Here is a 14886-nt window from a genome sequence, read left to right as displayed (position 1 = left end):
TGGTGCTAGTGCTTCCAAGCGTAAGCACAAGTCACTATCTATCCAGGAAAAGGGTGAATTTCCATGGTCCGGCACCGGTCAGGTCCCGAGGTTGCCAGACTAGAGAGGTACAACCTGTATTCAAAATGATCTTTATATTGTAAGAATTCCAGCAATGTAAATTATATTCTGGCAGGGTAATTTGTATGAATTTTATGAGCTAAATAAAAAAAAAATAAAAAATTATACTTCACAACGCGTATATGAGTAGATGCACTGCGGAAAGTGAAAGTCCGGTTCTGGCAAGGTACCGCGTAAATGTAAATGAGAAATCCGGAAAGTGAAACCGTGTAAAGCGGGGTAATACTGTATTATTATCATACAGTAAACCCTCACATTACTCGGTCAATTGAACCCACAGTGGCCCGCGTAAAGTGAGAAACGCGTAAAGAGAACAACATAACATATGGGATTAATTGAAATAGAGACCGGGCCGACCCCCAAACTCCACTTTTTCAGACACAATACCTACGTTGTAGTAAAAATAACTTCTTAATTTTATGATGGTATGCACACACAATTAATAATTAAGAGAAATATCAATAATATTAGGTTTTTTAACACTTACATTAGTAGAAAAGATGGCTGGGCACACGGGGATGGGGGTTGGTTCCGAGGCAGAGGGCAGATTATTGGCCCTCACCTGTATCACTTGTATCAATTGTATCACTATCCACCACAGAGGCTTGCAGGGCCTCTTTGTCAAACCCCTCAAAGTCCATATAAGTCCATATCCTCACTATCATTATCACTATCACTGACTTGGGCCGGCTGTGGTGGGTGGCGGGTGAACAACTCGGTAATGTTTTGATGACTGGGCGACCTTGTGCGCACCCTGCTCGCGCCGCTCTCCGCGTAAAGGGTACACACACCACAGAAAGTGAGCATTCCATGTTCGGCAGGGTACCGCGTAAACGTGGAAACGCGTAAAGTGGGACTGCGTAAAGCGAGGGTTGACTGTATTATTTTATTTTGGTGTATTTTTATTAAAAATTTTATTTACTGTGAATAATTATTATTATAATTATTATTACTATTACATTTTCGTCCCCCAGGCCCTGATGTGGGTCAGTGATCTATGCCCGGGTGAGCTAATCCCTGTTAAAAAAATAAAAAAAATAAAAAAATTGCCCCACAAAAACTTTCGGTTTTCAGAGCTTTTCAGTTTTCGGAATTTCGGATAAAGGGTTGTCAACCTGTATTATGATGATACAATGTGACTCATGGTGTTCCTCGTAGTTTAGATGAGTGATGTGCAACTGGAGGATGAAGGACAGTTATCTGAACTTCTAAATGATGGAAGAGACCATGGAACTGTCCCTGGGGAACTAGTGTTGAGTGAGGAGCTACAAGGACTGGAGAGCTCAGCTCATACACTACATACAAGGAAATGTCCGTCAGTAGTAGTAGTTTCACCCAGGACCCAAGGGGACCATACTACATGTAATTATCAAGGATGTAGTGCCACTTGGATTACCAAGTTAGATCCTCATTTGGCTTGCATAATTCATAGCAGTTGTGTCTCAGACAACCTGTTTTCACCAATGGATTATGCAGTTTGTTATGATCAAGTTTTTTAAATTAATCAAGCTGCAGGAGATAAGAAAAAATTATTGAAGATCCAAATTAAAAATAGATGGAATAAGGCCTTAAAGAGTAAATTTCTAAATATAAACACTGGAAAGATCCCAAGTTGGCAGAAAGTTTAGATTTATGGGTGATAGGTAAGAGACTTGATCCCCAACTAGACCAACCTGCTTCTGCTAAGAAAAGTAGGTTATTGGATATTCTAGATAATGAGGCAGTAGGAAGATTACAAGAACCTCTACCCAGTCAGTCTGATTTCAGTGGATTCCAGGATCAGGATGAGGAAGTTGGCTCTAATCATAGAGTTCAGTCGCTGGAGCAGGGAGAACCTGTTGAAACTGGCTTCATCCTGTCCCCATTTTGGCAACCTCTTCCACCTGGGGCAAAAGTGTTGGCTACTATGAGTGGAAACAGGCTGCTGTCGACTGCCACGCAGCTGATGGATAACATTGTGTGTAAGGATGATCCCAACAGGCCTTGGGTAACATTGGTAAGATCTAAGTCTTCTTTGTTTTCTGCCACATCTGAATCTGTGGATTCCTTATTAAAGGTATTTTATGAAAATGTTTCTAAACTTCCTGATCTCTCGGCACTTACAAAGAGACAGGAAGGCCAAGCAACTGTGGGTCATCATTCATTGTTTTTAGAAGGTGATATTACAATTTCCTGGCCGGACATTTGCCCAAAAATGATCTCTGAAATAGATGAAGTCTGGGCTAATATATTGAAAGACTTAACATTCATTCCTGCAGATAGGAATGCTCACAAGTTTAGTTTTTTGAAGTTCCAATGCAATGACAAAAAGAGTTCCTTATATGAACTTTTCCAGTATTTGTCGGCTCCAAAATATGCTGGAATAAGTTATGAAAGAAATTTGAAACTAGTTGCTTGAAGAATTTAAATTTAGAAAGTTGGCAGCAGATATTTGATCTGCAAGTATGATGTGTCAGTTATTGACTAAGTTTGTGCTGGACTATGAGGACAATTCAGAAGTAGACAGATGTTTTGCTGCTGCTATACAAGGGATTCCATATTCCCTGTACAACTCATTTTTGGAAATGTTGTTGAAAGCCTTAAAACTAAAATCCCAGCTAGGGAAGCAAGGCACTAATAATGCTTCAAGTGGTAGTGCTTATTTATTGCTACGTTCTTTCCCTCTTTCTCCTGCTTTGTTTGATGAACAAACATTGGTTAATTATAAATCAGCTGTTGAGCAAGCTATTAATATTACTGCTCCCAGGAGTCCTAAGACCTTTCATAAATTTAAAAGAGGAAGGTTTAACAGGGGAACAGGACCAGCTGCTTGGTTCAGTTATCAACCTAGAGGAAACTTTAGAGGAGGAAACAATTCAAGATGTAGCAAGGGTGGCCGTTTGTTCAGAAGTGGAAGGTGACCTTATTCCACCACATCAGCGACCACTCCCTTCCAATGAAGCCAGACAGGTGGGTCATCTAGGGGGTTGGGAAAACAGGCAGACTTCTTCCATATGGGCTTACAAGACAATCAAAGGAGGCCTCACGTAGACTTGGTTGAGGCACCCTCCAATAGTGTTACCAAAAAGGGGTTTTTCTGCTTCACATACTATATTTCTAAGCCAGTCGTTCTTTCGATTGCGAAGTTCCCACTGGGCTGCGGCTTTCTTCTTGCGGAAGGTATCAGCTTTGGTTCGAGACTGAGGGTTGTTCTGCCAGTCAGTAAAAGCACCAGTCCGGGTGTATTCTTTTGATCTGGCCAAGGTCTCTCTGCAGGTTTTTGTCATAACAGTATTTAGAGTATCCCATTTGGCACTGGGATTCAAGTTGTTTGCTGTTGGGTCGTTCATAAACCCATGTTCGAACTGCTCTCTAAAAGCATGTGCTACTGCTGGATCCTCCAGACGCTTAGAATTACAACCTCTTCTGGGGGCTTGCTGCCTTCTCAGTTTCGGGATGACGTGAAGTGAGAGCTTGGATCTGACAAGTCAATGATCAGTGCCACAGTGGTCTGAGCCACGCATGACACGGGTGATGAGGACATCTCGGCGATCTTTTTCTCTGACAATGATGTAGTCAATGAGATGCCAGTGTTTGGATCGCGGGTGTTGCCACGATCCCTTGAACTTGTTGGCCTGCCGAAACAAGGTATTGGTGATATTGAGGTTGTGCTGAGGAAGAGTAGGCTGTTGGGATTACAAATCCCTAGTCCATTTCTCCCTATGGTTCCCTGCCAAATGTTAGCATCTCTTCCAACTCTGGCATTGAAGTCACCAAGGAGCACAACCTTGTCTTTTCTGGGGATAGAGGTTAGCACTCTGTCAAGGTCGGCGTAAAAGGCCTCCTTGATATAATCCTCTGCATCCAGTGTTGGGGCGTATGCACTGATGATTCAGTGGTACTCGAAGCATCATGAGGCGCTCGTTGATCCCAACAGGCATTTCAATTAGCCTGTGTAGGATGCGTTGACGGATGGCAAAGCCAACTCCATAAATGCCGTTTCTTTCCTCAGCAGGCTTACCCTTCCAGAAGAAGGTGTAGCCAGAACCCCATGCTGTGAGTTGGCCCTTGTCTGTGAGCCGCGACTCACTAATGGCTGCTACGTCGATGTTATACCTAGCCAGCTCTTTTGCCACAAGGGCAGTTCTTTTTCAGGATGTGCATTTGTGCCAGTATCCAGTAGGGTCCTGACATTCCATGCAGCAACCATAAGAGGTTGTATAGTTTGTTTTTGTTTGGATCTGTGATTTTGTTTTCGACCGCATAAGAATGACCTTACTGGGTGCGGTTGCCCAGTCAGGTTGGTTTTTTAGGTAGGCTATGTTTAGGGCACCTTTTATAGTCCCCTCCCCATGTGGGGTGAGCAGTGGCAATTCGAAAGGGCTGATCAGTCGCACAGACAGGACCGGATTGCACTGCTGCCTAGATCCCAGTGCATAAACAACCATCTTATCTGTGCCGCCCATGTGCAGAGTTGTGACGAGAGACTTCCGGCAGTTATCTCTGCCTGTCCCCATCAACACTCGTCCATCGCCATAGGACTTTCGAGGGAATATGGGTTTTGATGATGACGAGAGGTATGATGAACTGGATGATGGCTGCACGTGAGTTGATTTATGAGGTGAGGCAGGTAGGAACGCAGGCTGCAACCACACATCTTGGTTCTCCCTTTTCCTGATCCAGTGGTGGAAGTGTTGCAATGACTGGGGAGAGGGAGAGTTGCAATGGATTGCTGATAGCCCAGTTTGTTGGGTTTTGCCTTTAGTAGCCTGTCCATCATGCATTGCCTTTGTCTGCCGGTGTAGTCGTTGGGTTTCCATGGTGGTCACCTCTTCTGCCTACACCGCCATTGGGGTCTTGTTGGAGCTCTGTAAGCATGTCTGCCTGATGCGGGGTTCCACCACAGATTTTTCGTTCGGGGTTTACTCCCGTAGCCCTATGCCTACCAAAGTTAATCCGCAAAGCAGCGGGGCAATGGTTGGTAGGCGCCAGGACGTGTCCACATGCCAGTGGGCCTATGCGCCGTCCCTCTGGGGTCCACTGCTACTCCGAGATCCCCTGCTGGTCTAGCCTGGGCCGAGAAGGCTCCCATTTACAGTGTGTTGCCACGAGGAAGCACAGCAGTAGTCTTGACGGTGAAGAGGCTGCTTCCCTGTTCGCCACGAGGGCTAGCCAGCTGTGGTAGCTGAAAGCGAGAGGGAGCAAACAATGCCTGCACCTTAACACTAACATAATGCTGCAACACTAGATGCATTTCACCACCCTTTGTACGAACAACACACACACACACGTACGTCTCTTGAGTCAGCTGATCCATGTTCGTTTTTTTTTTTTACGGGGAATAGCCCATCCGGGCACAGGTCATCGACCCACAACGGGGATTAGGGGGCGAAAAAATAGGAGTAAAATTTAAAAAAGAAAAAGATTACAGGTAGTCCCCGACTTACGACTGACTCAACTTACGTCAATCCGCGCTTACAACCTAATCTGACCTTACAACCGTCGGGACATACGACCACCGCAGTCGCGAACAAAAATTTTTTCAAATGACGCGCGCATTTTCTATACCGAAACGTTTCCGTCCTGAGCGAGAGCATGGCTGGTTTGGGTCACCGCGTGGGTACACTCGCTCAGTGGAGCGCTTAGTTGGTGTTTGGCTACCGTATCCTATACTGATCGCACTGTGAACTTACGTTATTATCGTATTTAATTGACTTTATAATGAGTGGAAAGCGTACAAGTGAGAGTGCTGGTGGTGCTCCAAAGAAAAGGAGACAGGCAATTACTTTTGAGATGAAAATGAAGATAATAACACAGCATGAGAATGGAAAAACAGTAGCAACAATCTCACGCGACCTAGGTTTCTCACACTCGACTATATCCACTATTCTGAAGGACAAGGAACGTATTCGTGATGTAGTGAAAGGAACAACACCTATAAAGGGAACTATAATATCAAAGAGAAGACAAGGTCCTATTCATGATATGGAAAAATTATTGGTGATATGGATAGAAGACCAAACACAGAAGCGTGTACCCTTAAGCCTTCTAACCTTACAGGCTAAAGCAAGAAGCCTGTTCCAAAGCCTGAAGGAGCAGGCAGGAGATGAATGTGATCAAACCTTTACAGGAAGTCAAGGGTGGTTTAATAGATTTAAAAAACGCTACAGTCTACACAATGTTAAGGTGAGTGGGGAGGTAGCTAGTGCCGATGTTGGTGCTGCCGAAGCTTTTAAGGAGTTAGATGATGTGATTGTGGAAGGGAATTATTTGCCTGAGCAAATATTCAATGTGGATGAGACTTGATTATTGTGGAAGGGCATGCCTGAGCGGACATACATCCACAAAGAGGCGAAAACAATGCCAGGATTCAAGGCATTCAAGGACAGAATTACACTTCTGTTGGGGGGGAATGTTGCTGGTTTCAAGCTAAAGCCCTTCATGATCTATCATTCAGAGAACCCCAGGGCTTTTAAACATGTCAGCAAGCACACACTGCCAGTGTTTTATCGCAGTAACAAGAAAGCCTGGATGACCATTGTACTGTTTGAGGATTGGTTCATGAATTGTTTCATTCCTCGAGCCAAGGAGTATTGTCTACAACAATGGATTGCATTCAAGATTTTGCTGATTTTGTATAATGCTCCGGGACACCCATCACACCTGGACGACATGCATCCTGATGTTAAGGTAGTGTACATTCCACCTAACACTACCTCTGTCATCCAACCCATGGATCAAGGTGCTATTGCTGCCTTTAAAGCAAATTATTTACGTACGATCTTCGCTCAGGCTGTTGCTGCTACTGAAGGTGAGAAAACGCTCAAAGAGTTTTGGAAGGAGTACAACATTTTGTTATGTATAAAGAACATTAGTGCAGCATGGGATCAGGTTACAAAACATTGCATGAATGGAATATGGAAGAAAATCCTGAAAAGATATGTGAACAGTTTTAGAGGATTTAATGAAAATGAAGTTATTTCGGATATTAGTAACAAGATAGTGGAGTTAGGTAAACAGCTGGAGTTAGAAATTGATAATGAAGATGTTGAACAGTTGGTTGAAAGTGTAGCAGAAGAGCTCAGTAACGAAGGTCTCATCGAACTGGAAGCACACAAAGATGCAGAGGAAGAAGCCAGTCTAAATGTAGAAGAAGGACCTGCACCCCCCAAAAAGTTTTCAGTGAAGCAAATGGCAGAGGCATTTGCTACAATTAATAAAGCAATGCAAATGTTTGATGGCATGGATCAAAATTATGAGCGTTATGCCAAAGTTGACAGAACGATCCAAGATGCACTTGCTTGCTACAGAGAAATTTATAATGAAAAGAAAAAGCAAACTGTGCAGTCTAAATAGGACATCTATTTCAAGAAGTCCCCCAGTGCTGTCTCCTCATGCTCCACCAGTGCTGCCTCTTCACTCCCTCAAGATGATCCAATACCTTCAACCAGCAAGTTTCCACAGCACATAAACCTGTCTGAAGAAAGCGACATTGATGACCCACCTAGCCCTGTCTCCTCCTCTGCTTCTTCCAGTTAATGTAGTCTCCATGTATAATTAAAAATTATGGGGGCCCCGTGTGCATTCAGCTGACTACATTAAAGGTAAGTGCTCAGTCACACTGTATCCATTACTCATTATTTATTACTTTTACTGTACTGTATTTCATTGTAGATTTTTTTTTCTATGTCGGACTTACGACCATTCTGACTTACGACCTGGATTTGGGTCCCTAACCCCGTCGTAAGTCGGGGAGTAACTGTATAATAATCTACACCACGAATATGTTAACTGTATTCATTTGTCTTCTGTTTGCGCCTTGCCTTGACTGCCACATAAAATAATCTATCTATAATTACTGTGCAAACAAAAATATTTTCTAAATGTGCATACTGTACAACATTAATAATGTACATAATAGTTTTAAATAAATGTAACACTGTGAGGTGAGCTGGCATATCGAAGGGTGAGGTGACAAGATGAGGTTAAATCAGAGGATATGTAGATGCATTGTAAAGTACAATAATATTTAAGTTCTGATAAATACATTACAATATTATTTATAACCATAAGTACAGTACAGGTAGTTCTGCTATAACGCGATAATTGTGTTCTTGTAAAATATCGTGTTATAGAAAATCGCGTAATAGAAATAACAGGGCTTATGGAGAAAATAGGGTTAGGTGCAGATTACTCGAAATCGAAAAAATTTAGTAGTTAGCCTAACACAAAGGATAGCACAGTCTAAATAAATGGCATTACTAGCATTGTTCCTCCTGCTCTTCTATATAAAGATCCTGGGATGTGATGATTTCTGAAGTACTTAATGATTTCAGTAATGTGCTCCTTAATGTTCTTGATTTGCAGGTCTTGTGAAAGCAAATTTAACAGGTGTGCAGAGCAACCATATGTTATAATGGATTTATCTTGTCCAAATTCACTTCTCATTTTTTGCCATATTAGCAGCATTATCTGTGACACAGCTTCTTACTGTGCATCCAAATTTGTCTTCACACTTTTTTGAAGCACATTCAGCTAATTTCAACAGATATTCAGCTGTGTCTATAGAGTCAACAAGATAAATACGGTTGTCCGCTGTTAAAGTTATACATACTATAGGCTCATTATGGACATTACTCCATCCATCCATGGCCATGCAAACTGTTTTCCCACTAAGTTCTTCTGAATAATTCTTAACACTGAATCGTAGGCTTGATCCAAAAGAGACCCTCCAAATTGATGTCTATTAGGTGGAACATATCCTGGTCTTAGCATTTTAATCATCTTGATAAACTCTTCGTGCTCCACTGTTCGGAAGGGTGAATTTGTTGCATTTATATAATTAGCAACTTGCTGATCCAAAGTGACCTTTTCAGACTTAGTAGTTTTTATCACAAAACCAGTTATGCTTCTTTGATCAGAAATAAAACTTATGTTGTTTAATAAGAACATACTAAGTGATAAAAATAGAATATCTGAATATGTATAGCCTAGTGCCGACAGCCTGTTCACTCTAACTATGCAAAAATTTACAGCCCCTTGCTCCTCATTGACTGATATATAATGCCGGGAGAAGAGAATACTACAGTTCTTCTGAATTTCAATAGTATTTATTATCTTAGTTAACAATATATTTCATGTAAATATATACATTAATAATGAGACCTTATGATATGATCAAAGTTTTGCAAAACTGGAGAGAACAGACTATAGTACAGTACATAATTATGTAAATCCAAATAATGTTATTAGCCTGCTGCATTGCATATACTTTTCAATCATGTAGAATAAAAAGAGAAAACAGTTATTAGTAAAAAAATCATTTTGATTTAAATCATGACTTTTTTACTCTGATTTAAATCGATTTAAATCATGTGATTTAAATCATTTTATTTAAATCATAACAACCCTGCTATGCAGCATGCAGTGCATGGCTACAATCTGCGGATTGAGCGCCTTTATTCTCGCAACCACCCCACTCTTACAGCCAGTCATAGCAGCTGCGCCATCGGTGCAGACAGCAACGCAGTTCTCCCATTTCAGCGTTGTTTCGCTCATGAAAGTATCAAGTATATTGAATATGTCCTCACCTGTTGTTCGCCCATTCACCTTTTTCCAAAACAAAAAATCCTCAAAAATGTGTCCATCCCATGGGTAGCGAACGAGCGCAATGAGTTGGGCGGAATTTGACAAGTCAGTGGACTCGTCGAGTTGAATTGAAAAATGACACGTTTGCAATCTTGCCACGAGTTGCGATTTTATGTCACAGGACATGTCTTCAAGCCTTCTTCTTACTGTGTCGTTTGAGAGAGGTACAGATATAAGTTTGCTTGCGGCCTCTTTCCCGATCATCACCTCACACATCTCCATCGCAGCGGGGAGCACCAGCTCCTCCCCGATCGTGTGGGACTTATTGCTTTTGGCTATCCTCTGCGCTGTCAGGTAGGAGGCCCGCTGTGCCTTCTGGGGAATGGTGGTGAGACTTGTCATTGTAGTTTGTTGTCGGCAGTACACCTCTCTCTTACGCTCAAAAAAGGACCTGCTTTTCTGAGCACAATCCGGATGTTTCGTATTTCGATGTCTCCTCAGTTTAGCAGGCTTCATAGCATCGCTTGAAAGCACCTGTATGTCGATTACACACTTTGGTCTACTGTCCTTGTTTTCAATGAAGCCGAATTCAATATAACTATCGTCATATTTTCTGACTTTTCCTGACGATTTAGATGGTTCTTCAAGTTCACTTGTAACGTTGGATTCCGGTCGTTTTACAAACTTGTCCATGATGACAGCTAGCTAGCTAGGGGCGATACCAGGCTGCCCGCTGCTGTCATTGTGAGTCACTGTTGTTACTACCAGACACGCGCAAGGCTCGTGACGAGGAGTACATGACGGAATTGTCTGAAACGATATACAGAGGTCCCTCGGTAAACAAACACAATGCATTCCAGAAGATTGTTCGTTAACCGAATCCATTGTTTCAATGGGATATTGGGTAATTGGTTCCAGCTCACCGAAAAGTACATACGTACAAAGTAAAAAAATAAAATGCAGTAAAGTACACTAACTTTGAGGTGTGTATGTAGAAGGCTCCTGATTGATGATCATGATGGGAATTAGAAGTGGGGGTGGAGAAGGGAGAAGAGAAGGAAGATGGAAGAGAAATCACCCCATGCTTGATGCCGTCATTTCACCAACAAAATTTTAAGTTCACTAGGAGTAATTCAAGATTATTTTCTTTAAATCAACACTGCACTGCACTATATATTGTCAATATGTTAAATAAACTTCCGAATGACCAATAATTGTACTGTAAAAACGTAAAAATACTCTGTGTTCAAGAGACCAACAAGCAAGATGTTTCCTCCACTGAACAGAGACACAAACTGACACCTTGGTGGGTGAGTGAAGTGGCTGATGGGTGCACCAAAAACTAGTTCCCTATACTGCAATTATGTTAAATAAGTGTTAAAATGACTAATAACTTTAATATAAAACTTGGAAAAATATTGAATAACACAACCTTCTTGATATTTACTCCAATGGAAACAAATATAAGCCCTAGAACCAATTACTGTATTGGAGGACTAATCTACCAGCTGGTGAGCAAGCCAAAACATGTTGACATGTTTACGTAAGAATTTCGTTAACCAAATTTTTGTTCGTTAACCGAATTGAAGATTCTTATGGAAGGTAATTCGTTAACCAAAATTTCGTTAACCGAGGCATTCGTTAACCGAGGGACCACTGTACATATCTTCTTAAAATTTGGTGTATAAATATGCGAATTACTGAGACCAGATATGGGAAGGTTAAACAAACTTGGTTTAAGTTGCCATAAAAGACTGTGGATGCAAACAATTGACATATAAAATAAACATAACATCATGAGCAGTAGCCTGCTGTTAATAATAATGAAATTGAGATAATACTACACCGTTACTACACCTCACCTGCCTCCAACCCTCCACATTTCCTCCCTCAGGGTCTGCCATGAGAGTGTGTCCAACTTCACTTTATAGATTAGATTGATGTTTCCTGTTTAATTTGCATATCAAACGGTAAAACAACACAACGTTATTATTAACCCTTAGGCCCCGGGTGACGTTTTCCAACTATTTTCCCCGCCATTTTTTTTTTTTAATTATTTTTTTCTCGATTTAACCCCACGGGGAGGGGGGGAGGGGACCCTAACCCGAAGCTTAAGGGTTATTAGTGTAATGCAACCATTTCAGCATTTGCAACAGAACGAAAAACACACAGTAAACTTAGTGCTAACAATAGACGACATGCATCGGTTATAGCATACCCAACAAGGAAGTCTATCCAGTCTGGTCAGTTTGTTAAAAAAACAAAAACAATAAAATGGCAATTTATAGCACCTATATACCATGATGCATACAAATATTGTCAATAATCAAAGAATAAATCATAGTCCAAAGCATTTGTTCATTTAAACCCAAAACCAAAATATCCTGCTAATTGGAATCGCCAAATCTCTCACAAACGTTAAGCGCACTATTTCTCAAAAACTTTTTGCGGACCCCCTAGCTAAGTGCCACGGACCCCAGTTTGAGAATCACTGCTGTACAAGTCTTTTAACTCATATTTTCGGGAAGATACAGGTATACGTAACTTTCTTCATTTATTTTACATGCATACACCATCCTAAATATATATTGTGAAAAAAGTAAAAAAAAATAATTGTCTTAAGGGCAAACCTGTACAGTACTCAAATGTACAAAGTTAATTACTAAAAATTTTATGTCTTGTGCAAACTCTGGGATGTTTGTACTTAAATTAATCACCATCTTACAAGAATTACAGCAATGCAGGTTATATACTGACAAGTCAATTCAGTGACACTTTATAAGGGAGAACTTAAATCTCCTCTATTTGATAACTACGCACTTTGTCATCTCCCCTCCCTGACAGCTGTCAACACCTCAAAAAAATAAAACCCTCCACCTTCCTTCCAGCCAGGGTGATTTTTTTTTATCCTCTTCAGTTTTAGGCTTCAAGTTTTTATCTTAAAAAATGTAGGTGACTAGACTTAGCAGAATATAAATTACATTGCTGAAATTCTTGTAAGATACAGTAGTGATTAATTTGAGTAAAAACATCACATAATTTGCACAAGAGATAAAATTTTTAGTCTAGTGAAGTACATTTGAGTACAAAGTATGTACAGTAATGTTGCTCAAAATTATGTTTTTTCACATGTAATTTACATTTTATATTTGTTTAATTTAAGTTTCCAGCAGTCCATGGTGCTTTAGAGACACAGGAGGTGTATCATTAGTGGGTCAGAGGTGTACAGTATTGTTGAAATATTATTACCTGACCTCGGTTGGTCCGGCAAAACGGATAATACGGCAAGGCTTTGGAACCAAGGATGCCGGAAAATCGGTGGGGGACCTATATTAGTTTTCCCCTATAAAGTCATTTCTTTTCTAACCCTTATAGATATGTTCTATTTTTAAAAAATGATTCGATTTTTAAGAAGACCGATTTTAGTGAGAATGCTTCGTTTTCAATATACTGTACAGAGTATTTGCCGTGAAACACAGACCTACTTTCAGAGGTCTGTTTACCATGACGTCATGGTACCAGCCGTTATCTGCACTTGCGCAACACCGTGACCTGAGGTCGGGGCATGCGCGATAAAGACAGATTTCAAAATTCAGTATCAATCCGCGTCTCCTTCACACCCGCCACTTTTTTAAAAGTAGCCATGGTAGATTTTTGCTCCCAGTACAACCTGAAACATTTTAAAGTAATAGTGGACACTTACTACAACCAAGAAGCTGCACTTGAAATATTTCAGAAGCACGGAGTGTTACAATTAGCCAGACAGTGCCCAAAGTGTGGTAAGCAGTGTTTTTACAGAAAAACAGATGCGAATTCATGTGTACAAGAAATTCAAGAGACCCCATAGCCAAGAAAGTAAAGCGGTTAGGTTAGGTTAGTTTTTTTTTTTTATGGGGGAATAGCTCACACAGGCTCAGGTCACAGACCCACAACGGGGCCTGGGGGGCGAAAAAATAAGAGTAAAAAGAAATTAAAAATAGAAAAGAAAAAGATTAAATTAATCTACACTGCGAAGATGCCGGAAAATCACTTTTTAAAGTGACACAGATTGTATGAGTATGGGAACACAGGAGAAGGCAGTGCATTCCACTGTTTGGCTGTGTGAGGAAAGAAGGATGCACTGTAACGGGTTATTCTAGTGTGACCGACAGCCACAGAGGAAAGGGGGCACCGCTAGCAAGACGAGTGTTACGAGCCCATGGCCTTGCCGGCGGTACACAGGATGCCATATCCACCAAACATTGCCCATTAAAGTACCTGTAAAAGAGAGGGAGTGAATATTAAGTTAGTTTAGATTAGTATAGGTTTGGTTAGGTTTCTTTCCTTTAACATGAGATTTTTTTTCTGGTGTATTTTGGTGAGATTCAGTAAAATTTGAACTTCGTTTTTTGTGAAAATAGCCGTTTTTGGTGTTTTTTTTTTTCAATTTTCTAGAAAAATCGAAAAAAACTGTTCATTTCAGCAAGAAACGAAGGTCACATCTGGTTGAAACACCAAAATACATCAGAAAAACAAATTTTCACATCGAAATGGGGATAAGGAGGAAAGACTAACAATTCTGTGGTCGGACAGCAGCTGTGGCTGACACTAACTCATCCCATGCTGGACACTCACGCAGTACAGTACTTCCTTACCTTGTACTGCACATAACTTTCATGTATCTTACTCAACCCAAACTCAGAGTAACTAAATACAACATACAGAGAACACTGCCTCACCTCTGCACGTTAGCTGGTTATTACGCCTCCTTTTGTGTTGTAATGAAGAATATCTTGGTAACAGTTAACTCAGGTTGAAGTTTTAGGGTCGAGGTTTGTTGACACTCTTCCCTGCCGCTTTAACAACCGCCAGAATAATGTTAAAAGTTCCTAAAAATAAACTATTTAAAGAATTTTGTACTAAACAAATTTAAAAATCAGTCAATGTAATGTTTTAATTCATTATTAAATAATATTAACTACTTATCTCCTAAATTTAGGAGATAAAAAGAGCATTCAAAAATACTAATATGCACATCGCTTTTGTGGTTATTATTATATTAAGATAATTACTGCATTTCTATGTACATCTAAAAAAATCTGTGTTAAATTTAAAAAGTAATTCAACAGTTTCTCTGCCATTCTGCAAATACATTTATTCCCCACAAAATAACCCAACAATATTAATTACATATCACAATTCAGTAAACAGAGTGTGATT

The 14886-nt window shown here is 40.6% G+C and overlaps 2 protein-coding genes across 2 annotated transcripts in view; both read right to left on the bottom strand.

Moving 5' to 3' along the window:
• The window catches only part of LOC121869533, a 70682-nt gene extending 56172 nt beyond the window's left edge, over positions 1-14510 (bottom strand). Inside the window, exon 1 of the mRNA XM_042370906.1 lies at positions 14406-14510. The gene's annotated coding sequence lies outside the window, so the exon portion shown is untranslated. The remainder of the gene's footprint in view (positions 1-14405) is intronic.
• Positions 9493-10380, bottom strand: LOC121870505 (zinc finger BED domain-containing protein 5-like). Its single transcript, XM_042372341.1, has one exon. It carries the CDS (start codon positions 10378-10380, stop codon positions 9493-9495), a length of 888 nt encoding a protein of 295 aa, XP_042228275.1.
• Positions 14511-14886: the final 376 nt, after the last annotated feature.

This window comes from Homarus americanus, unplaced genomic scaffold, assembly GCF_018991925.1.
Source record: "Homarus americanus isolate GMGI-L3 unplaced genomic scaffold, GMGI_Hamer_2.0 scaffold32583, whole genome shotgun sequence".
In the NCBI taxonomy this organism is placed as follows: Eukaryota; Metazoa; Arthropoda; class Malacostraca; order Decapoda; family Nephropidae; genus Homarus; species Homarus americanus.
Note: the sequence above shows the minus strand (reverse complement) of the source record. Positions and strands in the feature narration are given on the sequence as shown.